This window comes from Haliotis rufescens, unplaced genomic scaffold (assembly GCF_023055435.1).
Source record: "Haliotis rufescens isolate VD_foot unplaced genomic scaffold, xgHalRufe1.0.p SCAF_1, whole genome shotgun sequence".
Taxonomy (NCBI): domain Eukaryota; kingdom Metazoa; phylum Mollusca; class Gastropoda; order Lepetellida; family Haliotidae; genus Haliotis; species Haliotis rufescens.
This window is the reverse complement of record NW_025963779.1, coordinates 79811292-79833197: the sequence shown is the minus strand read 5'-3', so window position 1 is coordinate 79833197 and position 21906 is coordinate 79811292. Positions and strand designations below refer to the sequence as shown.

At 37.6% G+C, this 21906-nt stretch overlaps 1 protein-coding gene across 5 annotated transcripts in view; it reads left to right on the top strand.

Moving 5' to 3' along the window:
* Positions 1–21906, top strand: part of LOC124143765 (doublecortin domain-containing protein 2-like) — a 136348-nt gene that overhangs the window by 79212 nt on the left and 35230 nt on the right. For 4 of the 5 annotated variants that reach the window (XM_046512852.2, XM_046512853.2, XM_046512850.2 and 1 more), the window contains exons 2-3: positions 13416–13470; positions 20130–20206. In XM_046512852.2, the coding sequence (XP_046368808.2) occupies positions 13416–13470; positions 20130–20206 (132 nt within the window). Of the gene's footprint in view, positions 1–6564; positions 6989–13415; positions 13471–20129; positions 20207–21906 lie in introns of those variants that run through there. The other variant, XM_046512851.2, reaches the window with a different exon arrangement.

The window sequence follows — 21906 nt, the reverse complement described above, 5'->3', positions numbered from 1 at the left end:
AGACCTAAAGCCAAACTTCCAACTTGATATCCTACCTTAATACTTAATAATGCCGGTCGATGCAGAAGATATACGTAATCACAAGATCTGAGACCTTGATGGTAAAATAGGTTACCACCATTGATAAAATATCGCTTCTCTCTATAAACTTACACCACATAGAAAAAAGCGCGTGCTCTATAATCACGGAAAACACCTATTTTATCATGGAATGTCTAATTCGGGGGACTTGATACAATGTTACTCGTTCCGCGGGGAATTCGGGATTGTTTAAAGCTTTAGGACCTACAGGAAGTCGGCCAGGCCATGAAGCACAATATGGATTAGCGTATTAACTTGAAAGGTATTTGTGCTCTGTTTACTCACAATGGTAACCTGCGTGTCAGCTTAGTGTCCAAACATGGAATTACAGTTAGTTGTTGGGCAAGTAGTACATACAAGGGTTCCTGTCTACCAAACTATGCAATGTTGCAGTCCGCAATTCGAGACAATGTCGTGTCGACTACGCGACACCATACATGTAGCTGACAGATTTAGAAGTTAGACTCTCAAAGAACAATGAGTACCCTTTATCAGCTTCTAACTACCGATGCGGGAATTGGTTAGGATATGAAATATGTTACTTTGTAGATATACTGGCGTTTATCCAAGTGTTGTTTTTGTGTGCCGTGTTTCTTCACAATGTGCACTGTGTAATGAGTTAGAACGTTGCTGTCGCTGAGTGAGTGAGTTGTGTTTAACGCCGCTTTTAACAGTATTCCAGTTGTACTCTGCACAGCGAATCGCGGCGCCTTAGACGACTGGGCCACCCGTGCCCCCGTTGCTGTCATTGAGAGGGTCCTAATGTACATACACTGTAGATTAGAACCACGTACCATAGTACCATACCAGGTTAACTTGAGTTTGGAGATTATTGGGTGTTGGGGTTTGAGTTTCAGAAAGGTTGTAGTAACTCTCCGACTAGATCCAAATTAGTTTCTCTGCACATTGTAGACGGGAATCACAAACTACGATATCGTTGTCTGTGAGCATCAAGCATTGTAAGGCCCCGGATGCAAACTCATGATCACCATAACAATGGAAAGTCTACTGCTGAGAATGATGGGATGATTAAGAATATTATATTATGATGACGATGCTCCCACTGGTGGTGTTGGTAATGATGATGACGACGACGACGATAAGGACGACGACGATAATAATGATGATAATTTGTTTTTGTTGCATGTTTGTACAGGGTTGCACATGGTTACATTTTACATGTAAATTGCAAAAATATATACAGTTATATCATCATCTTAAATAGCAAATAGGATATAGCACAATGACCTGAATTTATGAAAACGTAGTCAATTCTGGAACTTAGAATGGCTGAACGTTTTGTAAGGACATAGTTATTGTAGAGTCTCTGCTGCAAGAACCGGAAAGTTGGTATACGTTAAGTGGATTGATACAAGAATATGATGCAATTGAAAAGAATTAGAATTACGTTTACTGGGTGAAAATATTGACTGAAACGATAGTCTTTGGTGGCAACAACCACGATTTGTTGTCATCATATCAGAATGCATTTGTTTACGGACAAACAGACTACAGACCTGAAAGCAATTCCCAAAGACAATGACGTGTTATGTTAAAATCAATCAAATACGCCATTAAAATAAGTAGTGCGAGTTGCCTTTATCTTGAGCCAGAAAATCATTTCAGATGATTCAGACAGTCAGATTCCAGTAGATAATGGAACTGCTGTTTGTAATACCGGTGTGTTGTCTAAATTAACCGGGCAAGTCCTAATCAGGATTGCAGGTGGCGTACTCTTGAAAACCGAGCTGTACGAACAGTATGTGTGCTTGGTTAATTATTCATTAATGTGAAACACTAGCCCTGGATGACTCTTTATTCCGGTAGACATGCCCTTACGTGCTTTGAATTTACAGCTCCCGTGGTTTCATCCGTTGTTTTACTTGACTTGAACCTTCCGTATGAACACCGCTGAGTATGTCGAACTGTTCTAAACTCCAAAAGGAATTGTACATGATAACCCCCGCCATGTTACAACAAAATGGAGATATACGAAAGCGCGTGGTTTTCCCTTTCGTTTATACCTACACTCTTCAATCATCGTCTCGTAGTCATAATACAATATAGTTTGCAACATTTCAGTATTGTATATATTTTCCACCATAACAATATGAAGTAATACTGATAGCGGGGTTTTATTTCTATTTCGTGTTGCCGTGCGGATTAAGATTTTTTATTGATAAATCATGAACTCCATATTTACTACTGTCAGAAGACCCGTGAAGATCCGGGGTAGAATAGGTCTTCAGCAACCCATTCTTGCCGTAAAAGGCGAATATGCTTGTCGTAAGAGGCGACTAACGGGATCGGGAGGTCAGTCTCGCTGACTTGGTTGATGCATGTCATCGTATCCCAATTGCGTGGATCGATGCTGGTGATGTCAATCACTGGATTGTCTGGTCCAGACTCGATTTTTACAGACCGCCGTCATTTAGCTGGAATATTGCCGCGTGCGGCTTTGTACAACAAACAAACAAAACAAACTACTGTCATAATTAAACAGGTGGGGTGTCAGTGTAGCTTAAATGTAGTAATATATACCGAGAACAACAGCATCAAGAGTCGAATTCACCTATGAAATTTTCAAATTCTGACATGCCCAATTGCATTTTACTGGTATGTGGTGTACATGGTATGTAGACAGATACTTAGATTCATATGAGCTACCGTCAACATAGGATGGTATCGTGTAAAACGCTATGTGTCCATTCTGCAAGGATTTCGACGTAAACAGTTTTACTATTGCCACACGGAAAGTTCGAACCAGCCCAATTATGTAATTATTAGTAAGATAAGATAAGATAATATTTTATTAACATGATTAATGTATCACACGGTATATGTTACACTGGAATTAAAACAAGTATCATAGAAATATAAAATACCGTCCGGCCGAAATATTAGTAACGACAAACTGTGTTAATCAGAGTTGAATACTACAAAAACATGTATATTGTTGTGGTATACTAAAGGGGAAATTTGTTTGTTATAATTAAGAAGTACATTCATTACCTTATCATAGTTCCGTTTTAATGGAGAGCTGTGCTTCAGTCTTTAGATATTACGACTATCATGTGTGAAACTAAGAGATAATCTTTGTGTTAATGATGGTACCCATAACTGCTGTAGGCTGATGTGCATCTTATAAAGTGAGGGAGTAACATTTACAACGCTGCCAATGTCCCCCGAACCTGGTCTCCCTTCGTTTCACACGCAAATTAATACTGGCGTCAGGCAGTCCATGCGCTGCGTAGTATATATATACATAGTCCCCTAATATGTCTATCGTAACAACAACGATGATGATGATGATGATGATGATGATGATGATGATGATGATGATGATGATAAATACAAGATATAGACAAAATGTTATACCAACTTATATGAACTTAAGACTTGTGAACATCTCCACAAAGTGACTTGTTCTGGTTCAATACACATTAATGATACATAATAGGAATGGTCTACTTTCATTTCAATGCATAATGGTTAAGACTGATTAGTTAGGTTCATAAATTGTGTATCTGAAGATTTATTTTGATTCGGTTTGACTGGATTTATGCCTTTCTTTAGATAATGTTAGCTGATATAGTTTATCTAATCATAGCATTGGGAGTGAGTGAGTTGGTTGGGTTTAACGCCGCTTTTAACAGTATTCCAGTTATATCACGGCGTGTCAGCTTAATGTGGGAGGAAAGCCCGAAGTGATGCAGGTCTCAGACGTTTACCACTTCGGTGAAACCCACGAGCACGGGTATGGTGCTGACAAACCTTGAAACATAATCGGGGCGAACCGGGATTCGAACCCACAATCATAGGTTTCTGGCGTGCCCAAGGGACGCAACTCTGCACAGCGAATGGCGGCGCCTTAGACGACTGGGCCACCCGTGCCCCCATAGTATTGGGAAAGTAGGCATAATATAAATTATAGGAGATGGCTTTTTTATAGCGGTTGTGAACTACTCGAGAGTACGTGTCTAGGTGACTAATCAACCCTTTTGACTTGCCACCAACCTCTCCGTGTACATGTGATATGTATATTGTCACCTTGGTATTGTGACGTCATAGTTCTCCTTACTACTTCATGTCCGTTATTCAGTTATGGTCTGAATAATATATATATATTATTCAGACCTATGAGAAGTTAAAGAACACCCGCTTTCTTTCATATTACTATCTCTCGTAGCATTTTGTCATATGACTATAATTAGTCTGCCGTGGCATGACAAATTAACTATAGTCACATTAACTATGTATGATTAGAGGTCTCGTATTTCGCTTGATATCTCCTGAGAACTTCTTGTGATATTTTTAGATAATTTCAGACTTAATGATATTATTAATTATACTATTTCTCACTTTGATGTCCACAATTCGTTTATGATGTGTACAAGTTATATGTGAGTCTACAAATTGCTTAAATAATTATAAATATCACGTATTACTAAAGGTTTATTTAATCCAGAAAAAAAGTTCAAACGGATAGTAAAATTTATTCAGAAAACCATATATATACTTAAATTATGTCTCTGTATTAGTTAATATGTCCGCAAGCTGTTTCATACATATTATAATATTATTATTACACATAGTCTAGATATTTGAGGCTGTACAGATTAGAAGCTTGCTCAACCATGTTCTGTGTGATCTAAGTTAGTTATTCATAGCTATTGAAATCCGCATTAGAAGGATCCCTTCAGTAGGGCCTACTATTTTGCCCATACACGAGTATAGTGTTTTTGCATGGTGTGCATGGGGATATTGGTAAAATGAAACATGACAATCTCCATATCTTACTTACTCTTTAAGATAGAACAAAAATGGCAAGTACCCAATGGAAAGATTGTCATGTTTTGTAAGATCACTGTTGGACCAATATCCCATACACGATGTGCTATGTGACACCATATACTCGTGTGTCGGCAAAATAGTAGTCCCAATGAAGGTATACACCCATGGAGACCTGTAGCTATTCCATAACTTTGGTTGGTTGGTTTGTTGTTTAACGCCGCACTCAGCAATATTTCAGCTGTATGACGGCGGTCTGTAAATAATCGAGTCTGGACCAGACAATCCAGTGATTGACATCATGAGCATCGATCCACGCAAGTGAGATACGATGACATGCATCAACCAAGTCAGTGAGCCTGACCACCCGATCCCGTTAGTCGCCCATTACAACATTACAAAAGTCGCCTTTTACGGCAAGCATGGGTTGCTGAAGACCTATTCTACCCTGGATCTTCACGGTGGTTGCCATCATGTGTTGCGTGCTGGATATCAGGGAGCGGTTATGGATATTGGGAATGAGGATATTCCTATCATAGGAGTCCATATCTAAAAAAAAATAGACGCCCTCATGCATATTCATGACATCATGAATATGCATGAGGGCGTCTATTTTTAAGATACGGACTCTGCGATTCCTACACAACGTTAATCATGCTATCAACATAATGGTCGTAAAACGGTGGTCGTATATTAACAGTGTGCGTTATAAACACTCCCGTGGACAATGCATGTTTTAAGTAGCAAGTACTTAGGCATGCACTTTCGATGTATTAAATGCATAAAAATGCCCAGTGCACTATTTATTGGATCGAGCCCAACCAATTCAACAGTCTCTGCGAACAACCGGGTTCGACATTTCCGTTTCTTTTTTAACGACCAACCTCAATTAAGTGCTATTCCTTTTTTAACACGTGATCCTCTCTCCCCGAGGATGCAAAATTGTCAAAGTAGTATCGTGGATTTCATATAGAATCTGACTGTTGTAGATATTTTATCCATGAAATAGCAGTCCAGTATTTCACGACTCTCTACAAAATGTAAGTTTGGCAAATATCCCTCCAGTTGTGAGGACGGTAACCCCTTTATGTACGCCGGACGAGGAGCCCTCATGTTTATGTGGTATTACGGATGCCGCACTACAGTACGCTGCCATTATTTTATTTTATCTGGTACAAGGATGACTATACTTCAGTGTTGAAATATATTTTTCATCTTTTTCTCTTGCACAATGACAAATCAATAAAATATTCGGTTCTAATTTAGCCTCATGCATTTAATGTGAAATCTCAGTGTAATATACTTGTACCAGCTGTGTACACCGTTATGTCTCAAGAGTTCTTAAATCGGAATCAAAGACAAATTAAGTGGTATGCCGGATACCTGGGGAGCGCGGGTTGACACCCTCGTTTGTGTTTTGGTAGATCTAATACTGTTTTTTTCTTCTTGTAAAAGGCCTTTAAAATAGCGTTGATTCACTGAAAATTACTCGTCTACAGTTTGATAGTTATAGTTTTATGTTCCATTGAAACGTAACCCGCCTGTCACATATGCAAGTCGCATTGTTTTAAAAAAAATATCCATTCATTTGTCATCGACAATATCTTTCCCTTCTGAGCCCACCGTTTCGCACGCGACGCGGTTTCCATAGCGACGTGGGTCGGAGGTCACAGAACGTAAACAAATCCCATCCCACAAAGCATTGCATTTAGCGGAAGTAAGGTCGTTGCGGAGGATCGCTAGCTGTCATAAGATGTCAATGTTGTGTTTATTTGCTTGAAATTTTACTGAAATTGTGATCGATTATGTCTGGTGCTCCCGATGCAGACAGGACGCTACCACCAATTCAAGTGCGAGATCTTGAACATGCAAAACAGTTTAAAGTTTACAGAAATGGCGATTCACATTATGCTGGACACGTCTTTCGATGGAACAAGAGGCATGTTCGGACCTTTGATGCCTTTCTTGGGGCTATCACGGATAGTGTGAAATTAAAAGATGGTGCTGTTAGGCGAATATACACCCCTCTTCATGGACATAGGGTCACAGATTTCGATCACCTTGAGGAAGGAGGAGTTTACGTAGCAGCGAAACAGGAACGTTTCAAGAAGTTAAAGTAAGGCTATACCTTTAAAATTATTAACGTTAAATCACAATTTGATTTCCCCACATTTATACAAATATGATATTATTCATGTTATTCGCTTGCTGTGTTAAAAAATAGCGTTTGTTAAAGGTAGACAAGAAATTACACACTGCATGTATCAATCTGTGTTGAATGAATACTATGATTATTAACCCTAGCACGAGTCAAATATTTAATCCAGACTCATTGTTATAGATTTACAGTTTTAAACTTCTTGATCATGCATTAGGGGCCTAGGCCTAGAGCATGTATGAACACAATAACTTTCACACCACTATAAGTATAACAGTTACCAACTTGATATGTTTAATCAAATAAAATAGTTTAATAAACTTTTAATAAAATAGTTAAAATAGGTTATTTAATGGAATATCTGAATTACACCTGCAGAATGATTTGAGTTTCATTTTTTTTTTTCAGTAACCAAACACTTGTTTTGAGATGCCTCAATTCAGGGTAATTGGCATGTCCCTGGGTTTGCTATATCTGGGGAATTGATGGACAGGTTTCCTGTATATCTCCCTCTGTAGCTAAAACATACTCATGAAGTGGGTTGTGTGAGGTGTGATTGAATCTGTAATTGCAATAGCTCCTTCGTCTGTCAACATAATTGTCAGGCTAATTACAAGCATTGTAGTTGTCCTATGTGACTATTACCAGTTAATTAGAAACTGCAGTACCATCGAACCTGTGAACCACTATCGCTTAGATTTTATCAGGCATGTGTTAGGGAAATGGATCATTTGTATAGAAACTAATTAAATGAATTCAAGCAGTAACAAGAGGAGTATACAGGATATTTTGTATTGATAATGAGTTTTATCAGTGATTTTCCAAGAGACAAATAGCATTAGGACATTTTAGTGATTTTATCAACTTATTGATAGGGCATACTATCATTACAAAATTTGAAACAATTTAAGTTTTTAGTACATTTTGAATGACAATCAGTGCCATAGAAAATTCAAACCTGTTTATTATCGCATCAATTTTCATCTTATTATTTTGTTTTACAATCATAATTTCCTTTTCTTAATTTTCTCTGGCAATGTTAACAGAATTCACAATTTGATCACGAACAAAACTAATGAACAAGGTGGATATAATGCGAAAACATTTTTCCAGTCTTGTGCGAAGAATGTGTCATGTTTCACATATTAATTGCTACTTCAAGTTGTCAGTTTCTCTCCTTTGTAGTGAGTTCTGATAAACATTACTTTAGCAAAACCGAAGGTTCCAACTGCCCTATGGTAATAAACTAATAAATGTCTTAACACTGTTGACAAATGTACTTAAAAGTTTAGCACCTGAAACAAGATATGAACACTCAAGAATGTTTCAATCAGATATGGACCTCCAGTAGTCATAGAAGTAATTTATGACCAGGGCTGGTGGAGCACTTGCCTTGTAAAGTGCTTACACTAGCCAATATATGGGGTAAACATGGTAAATAACAAATAAGGTAAAACTGAACCATTTGCAAACTTGTCATGTCAGTGTTAGAAATTGGCACTAGTCCTGTAGTCCTTGCCAAACTGACCAATAGTTAAGGTATCATAAGGACTAGTAGAAATTTGCCCTTTTTAAGGGTTTTGCTATATGTTATCATTATAAGGACTAGTGGTTCAAACCTGTTAGTTTCTACCGCTGCTATGTATTTCCTGGTTCTATTATCAGGGTAAAACTTCCCCTAGGGATGATGTGAGGTTGTAACTTGTAAAACGAATGTAAGCATTTATCTATTCCAAAAGAACAAGTCTGATTAATTTTCAAAGAAAAGACTGTTTGAACATGTTGAGGGAAGGGATGAAATGGATCTGAGATGTAGTGTGCATACACATACTGACATGATATTGGTAGAGGTGTTAAGACAAAGTGGGTACAAGATACAATTTGTATTAGGGCTGGGACGGGTAACTCGGGTACTCGGGCCAGGTGGGTACTAAGGAGGACTCGGGTACCCACAGGACTACCCGGACCAGTGGTTAGTAATGTGATATATTGTTTTATGACAAAAAGTATCTAAAACTCTATGTTTAAACTACAAGTCACTAATGTTCACAGTTCTTCCTGACTACTACCCCCATTCCTTCTAAATTTTATATGTTTGAATAAAAATACTTCAGTCAACTTCAGTGTATACACCAGATCGTTTCATACATGTATCTAAACACATTTTACCAGAACTAAAGTGAAACGTTTCCCAATTGGACATTTTGTACCTACCTCTTGATAGCTACAGTGGGTACTGGGGTAGGGTCGGGTAATAGGGGGTTGGGTACCCGGGTAGTAAATTTGGACGCGTCCCAGCCCTAATTTGTATCATAAACAGTAACTGTTGACATATAGTAACCTTATTGTATGTCATAATCTTTGTTATAGAACAATCAAGTTTTTTACTTCAGCATTTTCAAGGTTTCAGATTGTTTAGTTTTCCAGGAAATTGACCTGTTGTCATTCAAAATATCCAGTAGATATTTTTCAGTTTTGGTATAGAGGAATGCCCTATCAAAATTTGCTAAAATCATAGAAATGTCCCAATGGCATTTGTGTCAAGCAAAATCACTGCGTGCTGCTCATATTCCAGAAGATTCTTCTCCTTTTGTATCGTTTGTATAGAGGCTAAAGTGGTAAACTATTTGTAGTGTGATAGCTTTACTGTGAAGTGTGTATCGACGATGGTTCAGTCATTTTCTCACACATACACTGAAGACCCGAGTCCAGTTCGTAGCATGGGTTTTGTGTAGCGCGTCCTGGGTGATATTGCTGGGATCCTGCCTGGTCAGACTGTGGAAGTAGCATAAACCTGAACCTACTCATTCACTCATGCTGGGAATATTCTGGAGTTAGTTACTTAGTTTGATGGTAATCATAACATACTGGCTTTGACAATTTCATTTATAATATTCTCTGTCTTAATGTTAACCACTTGACTAAAACCCAGGTCAAGTCAAATTTATTTCAGTGTTCTGGTATAAGTCAAGGAGTTAATTGAAAACAATATGTATATTCAGACACATTGACACCAAGTTGATTGACACAGATTGTATCTCCTGATCTCCAGAAGTAGATTATTTAAATTACAGTTACAATTTACAACAAATACCAAACTGTCTGTTCCAGAGAATAATTCAGCCGAAACTATTGGATCTTGCATTTCGGTTGGATTATTTAGAAGTTTCTTGGGGTCAGCTGTTGAAATTATATACCTAAGTGTTGTTTTGTATTGTGTGTGCTTCATTACCAAGCTGGGATTGCGATCAGTACTGTACGCTTGACTGAACCTTTAGATGAGGAAGAAAAACCTATATAATATTGGGCTACCTGCAATGTCTCTATATTAGGAGGGTTAGGAGACTTTGCTTGTTTTGCTTTGTCTGTGGTAGGAGATTAAGTCAAGGTTGTGTGGCTTTTGGCAGGTGGCCATTCGTCATATTGAGCCAACTTCTGTGAGGGAGCAGGCTTAGTGATGTGTTACAGAGCCAGTTAGTGTGTTTCAGCTACCCACCAGCTCAGCTAATCCGCAACGCATGTAGGATTAGCATTTCAAGAGAAATTGATTGCTCGCACTTGATGGATACAGCTTTCGAATCATATGTCCTTAAGCTAATTATTGAACACTTTATTTTTTATCCAATATCAGCAGTAGAAACTAATAGTTTCAGTCCACTAGTCCTTATAATGATAACATATAGCAAAACCTTTAAAAATGGCAAATTTCTACTAGTCCTTAGGATACCTTTACTATTGGGCAGTTTGGCAAGGACTATAGGACTAGTGCCAATTTCTAACCCTGAATATTGCTATTCTTTTCATCAGCAATATTACATGAAGTTCTTTTTTCATGATAGTCTCCATCTATCACATGGGTGTTCAAAATTAAAGTCATATGGCCTTTTTTCATAACTCTGAAGTTAAAAAAATTCATTAATGATGGTGCCAGGTTAAATACAGCAGAGGAAAATTTCAAGGTCCCCTTGCTCCCAGTCATTTTAACACTGTACTTCAAATGCTTATTGTAAGACCTCCTGTTCAGTACAAATATAGTTTGAACACTAGTAAGTACAACACACTGTGTGGTTAGATCAAGTTTATGCATATTCTAAAGTATGTTCTTGTATATGCATATAAATGTTCTATAAATATTCTGAAGCTAACTATATTATGTTTTGTGAAATAAATATGGACAGATTCAGTTATCAAGTTCAGTGTATCTGATACTTTTTAATTTATCAAATAATTAAGAATTGACTCTCACTTAGGAGTATGAACCATCATAGGGTAAGGGCCAAAGTGTATGAAGGTTGTAGCTTGCAAGATGCTAGTGATCAACAAGTTAGTAGGACATGGTTATATGGCTGCCAATTACATCTACAGAGATTAATTAAATCAACATACAAATGAGGGTGACCAAGTGACGTTAGGGATGAAGCCTGACAAGTGATGATGGGGGGGGGTGTCTACATGATCAGAGGACAAGGCAACAACAAGGTGGTTGATGCCAATGACAGTGTATTGGATACATGTAGTTATTATTTAGTGTGGATTTTTACAAACATGCTTATCATCTGCTTATTATGAACATGATGAATGATACTGATAATAACTTTGTTATTCGCAAAGCAGTGTTCAAAATTTAGGAGGGTGAAAGATTTTATCTTGTAATGTTTGAATCTAGAGATCCTCTTAATCTATAACTGTTAACATTTACTTAGGGTTGAGGCAAGGACCCCTTCACCTAATCATGCTGATGGTCAATTTTGAACACTGCTAGGTTTTCTAGTTTTATGACATGATGAATACAAGCAATGTGTCTGGCAAAGTGGTGCGACCTGATCCCATACTTCATGGACTCACTGGATCAGCTGACCTTCTGCTGATAATATCCTTCAAGTTCAAAATGATTGGCAGGTCAACTTGACTCCCTCCATGATGATAAATGCTTCAGACACATTCTTGGTGTAAACAATGACTATATTTGTCATGCTTTAATCAACAAGTAATCAAGTAATTTGTCCAATGGGACGAAATATGCAAGTTGTGATGGAGAGAGAGAGAGAGAGAGAGAGAGAGAGAGAGAGAGATTTGACAATCACATTAGGAGAGGAGACAGATTGGGTACATCCCCACTAACAACATGATTGACAGTTAATGTAACCAGTGCTTTTCAATCAACCTTGCTTCTCTGTAATTCCAATATATAGTAGTAATGCTTCATCATGCTTGACCTAACCATCACCTAGACAGTGAATAGTTCAACCTCCTGCTGTATGTTAGAATGACATGTTTTACCTGAACGACACAGGAGCTAGTTTCTGAGAGTCCTACACAAACATACAATCTGGCTCTGGTTCAGCCACTCTGCTGAATCAACATGCCTTCTGTGGACCCAGATGATTCCCTGTGAAGGATGACAATAGGAAGTGGTGTACATGGAGCATGAAATAGCCAGGTGCCAGAATAAGTTCGTCAGCATGATTCTCAGCAGTGTCAGTCATTACATTGATTATTCTCATACAACATGTCTATTACTGCCTGTGTAGCAGGGTCCATAACACTCATATTTGGCTCATAGGGAGGTGATCAACCAGTAGTCATACCACTTACTACAATGCCGCCCAGCTATTATACTTGTGAGGTGTCAATTTGAGGCTCCAATCTAAACATCGGTCAAACGAAATATATACTGACCGCCAAAAGAAACGTGAACCATAGACACACATAGAGAAGTGTGTACGTTAAGAAGAGATGTGTTTCCAATGTGTACCAATTAATGACAATACTAACAATCAGCCAAGTGTTACCACAGAGTGACTTTATTCTTATCACGATATGCTGCATGTGATTTCCAAACTTTACACGCTAATCATGCACAAGGACAATCTCATGGATCTATGATGTCACACAAGCATCGGTTCACCATACATGAGATACATGTTGGTTAATATATGAAGACTTACTTTACTTACTCATATCAACCAACATGTAGGGTATTTGCGTTTCTTTTGGTGGTGAGTATATTGTGAGGCCAGTCACATTTTTGTTTTCTTGTTGACAGATTTTCTTGGTCCATATGCCAAAATTTGACAAGGCAAATACACTAATTATATGTTCAGGGTTGATTATAGGTTAATTTCCTCAAACCTACTCTTTGCATGCAAGCCATAATATAAATACAAAAAAGACATGAACATACATGTAATCAATCAAACCTGTTGTGCCTGTATAACAACTTAGAGCAGCTTCATCAGTACAAGAAGATATCAACTGATCAGGACTTGGTGGAGAAATACACGTTTATGGTTTGTGGTTTGTTTCAGCAGGGAACATACTGATCATGTATGTCATTGCCTTCATGAACATGACCAGTTTCTGATGTAATGTTCTCATCTTGCAGATACACAGATATAGAAACGACGCCACGGAGAAGGCCGCCCGTCAACTACTTAGATGTAAGTACACAACACTCTCACATGCCTGGAACATTTTACTGAAGTATCGGTGTGTGGTGGTGTGATCCTTGTTTCATTCCAGTGGTCATGTATTCATACAGAATTATATGTGTGGGCTGCAGTTCACTGTAAAGAGTTGCTTCCCTTAGGCGTTCCAGAATCCTATGATTGTGGGTTTGAATCCCAGGTTCACCCTGATAATGTTACTAGGTTTGTGAGCACCTTACCCATGCTCGTGGGTTTTACCAAAGTTGTTAGACTTTTACACGTCTTGAGACCTGCATCACATCTGGCCTTCCTCCCGCATAAAGCCTACGGGCTGTGACATAACTGAAATATTCTTCAAATGCAAGGGCAGATGCAGCATTTTTAAAAGGCAGGGATAAAATATTATCAAAATCCTCTCTCAGATAATTTTACTGCCTACAACATACTACATCTGGTTTTCAAAAGGGGGGTCCCGGATCCCCTGAACCCCCCTCTGGATCCGCCTATGAAATGTCAAAACCCAATTCACTGACACTTAAAACCACTGAACTCTAGGTTATAGCATGTTCTGGGGGCAGAAGGTCTAACTAAAGACAGCTAGACCTGATTTGTGTACAGTGTGCAGTCTTCCCCCCCCCCCCCCCCCCCCACACACCCGCGGTCCCCATCTTGATGCCACAGGAACGACTTTCAACAACACTCATTCCTCAGTCACTCTCAACTATGTACACACATAGATACGTTTGGAGAGCTGTCATATTAGGCTTAATGTTGTGATGAGGATAAGGAAATGGAACTCTAAGCTGTTCAGGATTCCAGGTTCATCCTCAACTAAGTGTTGATAAACTTCAGGGATGAAAGTCAGGGGCCCTTTTCAGAATCCTGTTATGATAACATGGCTTGGTATGCATCCTTAGATTATATCTGTTGCTTACTGAAAACATCAAAGACCGAATAACCTCCTTGTATATTTGATTTGCTTCGCTATCAATTTAGTTTCTATTTTTCATGAGACTATTGAAATCCATATTTTTTCACAGAGAGTGCTTGTTTGTTATAGAAGTGTGCCATACAGTTTCTTACAGAAAGGAATAACATTTCATAAACTGCATACACTTGACAATGTTTTTATTTATTTATTCATAAGAGAAATTCTTTGCTTATAGTGCTGTCAAGAATCACCTGTTGTGCGTCATTTTGTGTAATATCAACTTTTAATCATGATTAATAATATGTCATTAGGTGTTTAACAGGAATATACCATGAAATAGCTACTTTGTAATTATTTTATACGAAGTCTGAGTTGGGAAGACAAAGTTATATGAAGTTCATGTGTTGAATAGTGTGTATATTACATTATACATATATATATTACTGAATGTTGGTTATTTCTACCTCATGAACATGATGAAAAGGTTGTTGGTTTTAAACAATATTTTTATATTTGACCCCCCATAGTTTAATGTAGTTCAAACATGCCAATATCACAAACCTCAACAAGTCATACAAAAGCTCTTTGAGGTGCCAGTGTGGTAATTGAAAGGTACGGTAACAGTATAGAAAGTCAGGTGTATTCGTTCTACTGTGCTGCTAGCAGTGACACAGACTCCACACCCTTAACACGTCTATAGACAAGCCGACTTCTACAGACTATATTTATCTCACTTTAAAAGCAGTCATGAAAAAATCTTTTCAGTAGTGTTCAGTGTTATATATGGACTATTATTAGTTGATCTAACTAGACCTGTAGCCATGTTCGACTGAAGTAAATGTGAACTGAGTCAGCCTTAACACTTTATTGGCCAAAGGTGCTGACTTTTTTTCCCCTTGCATTGCAAATCCCAAGATGGCCGTTCCCTGCTTGCTCCCCTCCCAGCATTCATTCTTTCCCGTGGAGCTTCGATTTGCTTTGCTATCAATATCTAAGCGTCTTTGTTCCGATTGCTCAGTCACAGAATCATGGATTGAAAATCAATCAAGGTTATTGAACAGTCATGTAGCCATAACACAGGTATTGTCTCCGTGCTGGCACCAGTTTGTTACACTTTGCGTGTAATTTGGTTTTTTAAAAGCAGCCCCAGCAGGCACACTCGTTAATCATGGCATGATTATTGACGTGCTGGGTTGGATGACTTCATGATGATACTTTGTGTTTTTTTCTTTATGTCTGTTATATACTGTGATCAGAAAAAGGTACTGTGAATATTCCAGGGAATGTTTTGTGTTTACAGTTGGTTAGTCAGGACCCTGTGAATCCGGAGAATCCACCCTTTCAGAAAACCTTGTTTGGGGCGTATTTATGCTTGCAAAGAAATGTCATTCCTTACCATGATTTGTTAGTCCTGAAATTTATTAATCACGACATTACAGGATGATTTGTACAATCTGGGTAAATAAAACCTCATTAAAATCCAATCTTAATGCTTACTACCGCTACACAAAGCTTTGGTGTAGTTGAAGCGAGCACTAAGATCTGGATGTTTTGTTTGTTTGTTGTTTAACGCCGCACTCAGCAATATTACAGCTATATGACAACGGTCTGTAAATAATCAAGTCTGGACCAGACAATCCAGTGACTAACATCATGAGCATCAATCCACATAAACATGCATCAACCAGGTCAGCGAGCCTGAACGATCCGTACAAGCATATCACCTTTTACGTAAGCATGGGTTGCTGAAGACCTATTCTGTCCCGGATCTTCACGGGTCAGATCTGAATTTAATAAGACTGAGATTAACAAGGTTTCACTGAAGATACACTGTACCTTTTTCCCTGTGTTTAGTGTTCTTGAACAGTTCCTTGCCTGGTGATGTTTGAAGCTACCAGCTGTAAAATATTCAGTTAACCATGATCATTTATTGCTTTATATTAATAATTCTGAGATGCAATGGGCATGTTAGGATTAACTATGGTGACAGTACTGTAGATCATTATCATTCCTTTTCAAAACTATGTGTCCCTTGCTCTCTTCCCCCTTGGCATGCTCAGGTGATAACATCATGTCTTTTCAGTTTAGCAATAGCAAGAGGTTTGGAATATATAGATTATTATGCTAGCATGAATATTATACGACACACATTGGAGAGTAATAATTTCTTTATTACCCATTATTTCTTAATCTATTTGAGCTCCTCTTTAGAAAAATGCAATGATCACGACCGCTGCCTTAGACAACCGTAATTGATATCAACAATCTTTAGCTATGACATCGTTTCTAGTGTGACATCATTCAGACTTTAAAGGAGATTTACAGTTAACTATTAATATGGGATAAAATCATTTATAGAGTATATTAAAACAAGTATCTTGAAGGAAAAAAATTCTAAAGGCAATATTTGTGACAAAAAACATTAAACCTAGTCATATTATAGAAACCACCTTTCCTCGATCCTCACTAAATCGGCCTTTTCGCTTGAAAGTTTCAAGAAATGAGACTTGGTACATGTACTTTTGTTTGGTGAACTAGTAGATCCCCATGCACAAATGATACCCAATTTTGCGTCTTCAATACGCCAAGAATGACGGAATATCACTTCATTGTCATGTAGATTAATGCACTGTAAATGAAACAAAACCTTTAACTATAGGGATAGCTCCATTAATCAAAAGGACTTTGTGATTGTTTATAATTATTGTGATTATGGATTGTTTGAGGTCTTCTTCAAAGCACCAGTGCCAACAATGCCACAATGATTATGTCTCTGCTAAGAGGTACATTAATTCTCTGTGTGTCCTTGAGAGTAGCATGACTGTAGATTTATACATGCGCTTCCTGCAGAAAATCTATACAGCCTCCTTTAATTGGGGCTAGTGTTTCAACATGGCTTCTTCCACCTAGCAACCATGACCCCCCACAAGTTCCTGTTTCTTAATTAATCTGTTTCAAGACTGTGAAGAGTTGTCATGTTTGTTGCCCAAGCTACAACCAGGTCATGAAAATCTTAAAACATGCCAACATTTTTTTGTGAAAGCTGTGCATGGTTTTGCTGATTTTCTTGACTTTATATCCGAAACTGCTTCACTTGAAGTATCATCATTTGTAAATACTGGAAACATGGATAATTTCCTACTTGTCAACTTTCACAACAATCATGCCAATTGTCTTCTTGAAACAATGGATAGTTTTTGCATCTTCAGTTTTTTATATTCAGTTAAGCAAGTTAAGCGGTGCATGACATTGTTGTAATATATAAAAAAACTGATACTTTAAAGGGTTAATAGAATACCGTATTCGATGTAATAAGCACCCTTCTCTAATAAGCGCCCACTGCAATATTTGCTAATATATTGGCAAGTGAACAATCCCACTTAGCACTCCTTCTGATTGATCAAGGTACACAAGACTTATTTATTCGTGTATATGCGCACTCGTGTGTTATATGTACCCTTATTTAAATTCTGGAAAAATATATAAACATGTCGTATATAAACAGTTCAGGCCATCAGCATAAACCACGAAATGTATCTTTCAACTTATTTATTTTAGCCCTCTATTTCTAATTTTGAGAGCGCCCTGGGCACTTATTACGTCAAATACGGTAAGCCAAAACACTCACAGGACTCTCTTGATCTTCTAACATTGATACTTGAGAAAATAGACTTAAAATATATTAACACCTTTAATCATGGTAATAACTAATAAACTATTCATTTCTTATAATATATTCAAAATGGAAATTAGGTGATTTTCCTTTTATTGTACAGCATAAGACTCAGATTTCTACAGAATTGATAAGTTAAATATTAAACGTCAGTGCCACAGAATAACCAGTCTCAATTGTTTGATTGACCTTTTTTAGAAGTTGACGGATGACAAAGTAGACACAATTTATGGATAACAATTTCTATATTTTACTGTAATGGCGACTTTTCAGTATAGATCCTTTTACCGTTGTCAAGCAAAGGTATAAGGATCTATACCGAAACGTCGCCATTACTGTAAATAAAGAAGTTGTTATCCATAAGTTGTGTCTGCTTTGTCCGTCTCAATTATCTGCTGAAATCCATTGGGCGAAGAAGGCAAAATAGCAGTGAAATTTAAATAAATGGGTCACTGAAAAAACCTATTCACCAATATTTTGAATAATATTTAAACTCATATTATGTGTTTTCAGTTTTACTGATGTATTTTATGTATACCAAATTGTCATGTTAGTGTTATTCCTACGTGTTAAACAAATAAACAAATACTCATTTACACTTTTGCAAACTGGAAAATACATTATGATAATGGAAACGTTGCCCTGCTGCATATACATAGATATAGACAAATGACAGACATTGGTAATTTCTGGTAGCGGTCTCCCTTCTATTTTGTGTGCAAACAGCTGTTAGCAGCATACAGTTTGCAGGGCCATCATCAAACAACAGGTGCCCTCAGTTTCCACGACAGCAGAACCACCTGCGTTTAGAATGTTTGATATAGAGAAAGAGAATGTTCATGTTGACTTGCCAAACACTATGTACAGTGCATTTTGATTTATGATTCTCTATTAGTATTACAAATGAGGTATTATTATGCAGTGATCAATAAAGGGTTCGACAATTAGTAGAAGATTCAGTGATTAGTAGAGGATTTGGTGATTAGAGGATTCAGTGATTAGAAGAGGATTCGGTGACTAGTAGAGGATTCAGTGATCAGTAGAGGATTCGATGATCAGTAGAGGATTCAGTGATTAGTAGAGGATTTGGTGATTAGTAGAGGATTCAATGATCAGTAGAGGATTCAGTGATTAGTAGAGGATTCAGTGATCAGTAGAAGATTCGATGATCAGTAGAGGATTCAGTGATCAGTAGAAGATTCAGTGATTAGTAGAGGATTCGATGACCAGTAGATGGATCAGTAGAGGATTTGGTGATTAGTAGAGGATTCAGTGATCAGTAGAGGATTCGGTGATCAGTAGAGGATTCAGTGATTAGTATAGCATTCAGTGATCAGTAGAGGATTCAGTGATTAGTAGGGGATTCGATGATCAGTAGAGGATTTGGTGATTAGTAGAGGATTCAGTGATTAGTGGAGGATTCAGTGATTAGTAGAGGACCAGTGCATATATATATGCTGTGTAGGGGAACAGTTGCCTCATGGTCTAAGATGTGCTGTGCAGAGTTGCATCCGTCAGCCATGCTAGGATCCAACAACTGTATGGGTACAATGTGTGAAGCCCATTTCTGGTGTCCCCCGCTGTGATATTGCTGTAATATTGCTAAAAGCGGCGTAAAACCATATTCACTCACTCACTCACTCCAACAACTGTAGTTTGAATCCCAGACTGCACCTGACTCAAAGCTGGTGCTCAAGTCCATGTTATTCTACCCATAAAAACCCTAGCTGAGGCGCAGCGATAACTGAAATACTGTTGAAAGCTGTGTTAATCCCAACTCACCTCCCACATGTCATACAAAGATGAAGCATGTCTGATGAATTGTATTTCACAAAGATAGCTGTCTCAAAGTTGACAGCAGACTTATCTCACTTTCTAAGTGAAAAACTGAGTAGCATAACTCCTGGATATATCTGATATACATCCAAATCATAATCCTTACTTAGCAGAGTGAATGTCCAGTGGAAGATTCCTCATAAATGTAAATGTGTACAGAGTAATGATTAAGAGTTTTACAATCATCACTTACTTGCTGATTTACTACTTGACTTCTGTTTGTGATTACAGATTCCAAAGAAAAACAGCAAGTTTCGGGATGTTTCGGGAAAGATCCACAAAACCCCCACACAAGCTGTCAATATCAAGTAAGTCAAGACGCTAGAGACACATGTTGTGTAATAACTACTCCTTGTAAACCTGATGCATCTCCATAGTATTTTCAATGTATTTCTTTTCTTAATCATGTAACATTCTGTATTTGTAACCATGTAAGTATGTGGATGATGACAAAGCCTCCAATACACTGGTTACAGGGGGAGAATGGTTATTCCCTAAAAAAATGGTTACCCCTCGTAACACATCCTTAGAGGAATACAATACTGAGTCATTCAGTATCAACATTATTTAAACCAACACACAATTTTATGGATAACAACTTCTTTAATACTGTAAAAAGTCCTGCTTGACAACGGTATAAGGATCTATACCGAAATGTCGCTTTTTACAGTATTAAAGAAGTTGTTATCCATAAAATTGTGTCTACCTTGTCACCCATCAACTTCTAAGCAATGCCTATCAAACAAGTTATCACATCAGCTTATGATAAAAAATAACTTCAAGGGTTTATAACTCCTTGACTGACTATACATACAAATTAAGTAAATATTAATAATCGACATGGATGTTCTAATGTAACAGGCTTGTCCAATTCAGTAGATTTGATGCACATTGTCACACAAACATATATACAAAGTAATTCCTGCCCCGTGGCACTGGGTACCCACAGAGTAAGGGAGGCCAGACAGGTCAAGTGTATCAAACATCTGCGTAACAAGAACACAACATGAATGTTGCTGTATCTACAGAGCAAAATAGCAACAGACATTACAAAACCATGAGACTCCAAAACAGTTTAGGCTGATACCACATTCAACCTTACTCTCACATTACAGGGGTGAGAATCTTCCACAGATCCAGGAATTTCTGGGAATTTAAGTGACCACAAATTTGTAAAAATCTTATGGCTTCAGGGGGGCCAAGTCCCCCGACCCCCTTAAACACCCCAAAATTATGGATCACACTCCATTGAAAAGAAGTTTTAGGTGAAAAGGAAAGTATCCATTCTCATCCCTGCATGTACACTATTCAATCTGTTACACATGAAATCATGAAATCATGAAAACATACTACTATTCACCCGTAGGGTATTTTACACAGTGTGAACACTGTGTTTTACATTTATCCTTCCATAAACACAAATAATATTGAAGTCAATTCTTAATGAATAAATACAAAATATGAAACAAACCTTTGAGGTATGACAGCTTAGATGGCACGGACACTCAAAAACTGCCTGTCTTGTGCACAGTGTTAATGTGAAGAGTAGAACTGGCCCGCATAATAATGTGCTAACCCTACCTAGCCACCCTTAATTAAATTAGAATGATATGAGACTGTATGGCTATGAATAGATTGAAGCCGTAAACCTTCTTTGTTCAGTACATGGGCATGATATTTGCCGTTCATATTTTTCCCCTGTTGTAAATAGTAGGGCTGCGACGATTACACTATGAGGGGAATACGATTCGTATCACAAATATAGGGTAACAAATACGAATATTAATTCATGAATACAATAACAAGTCAGCAGCTGAAGTATTATTTGTTATATTCAGTGAAACATTAACAACATAAATTATTTGACATGGTTTGTTTATTATTAATATATTATACATTTATATACTGCACTTATCCAGGTACTAGTTTCTGCTCAAATGTGACAATGACCAGTGACCACATTACTGTCAAATTAAATGTTATAAGAGTGTTGTCTTTCACGAAATAA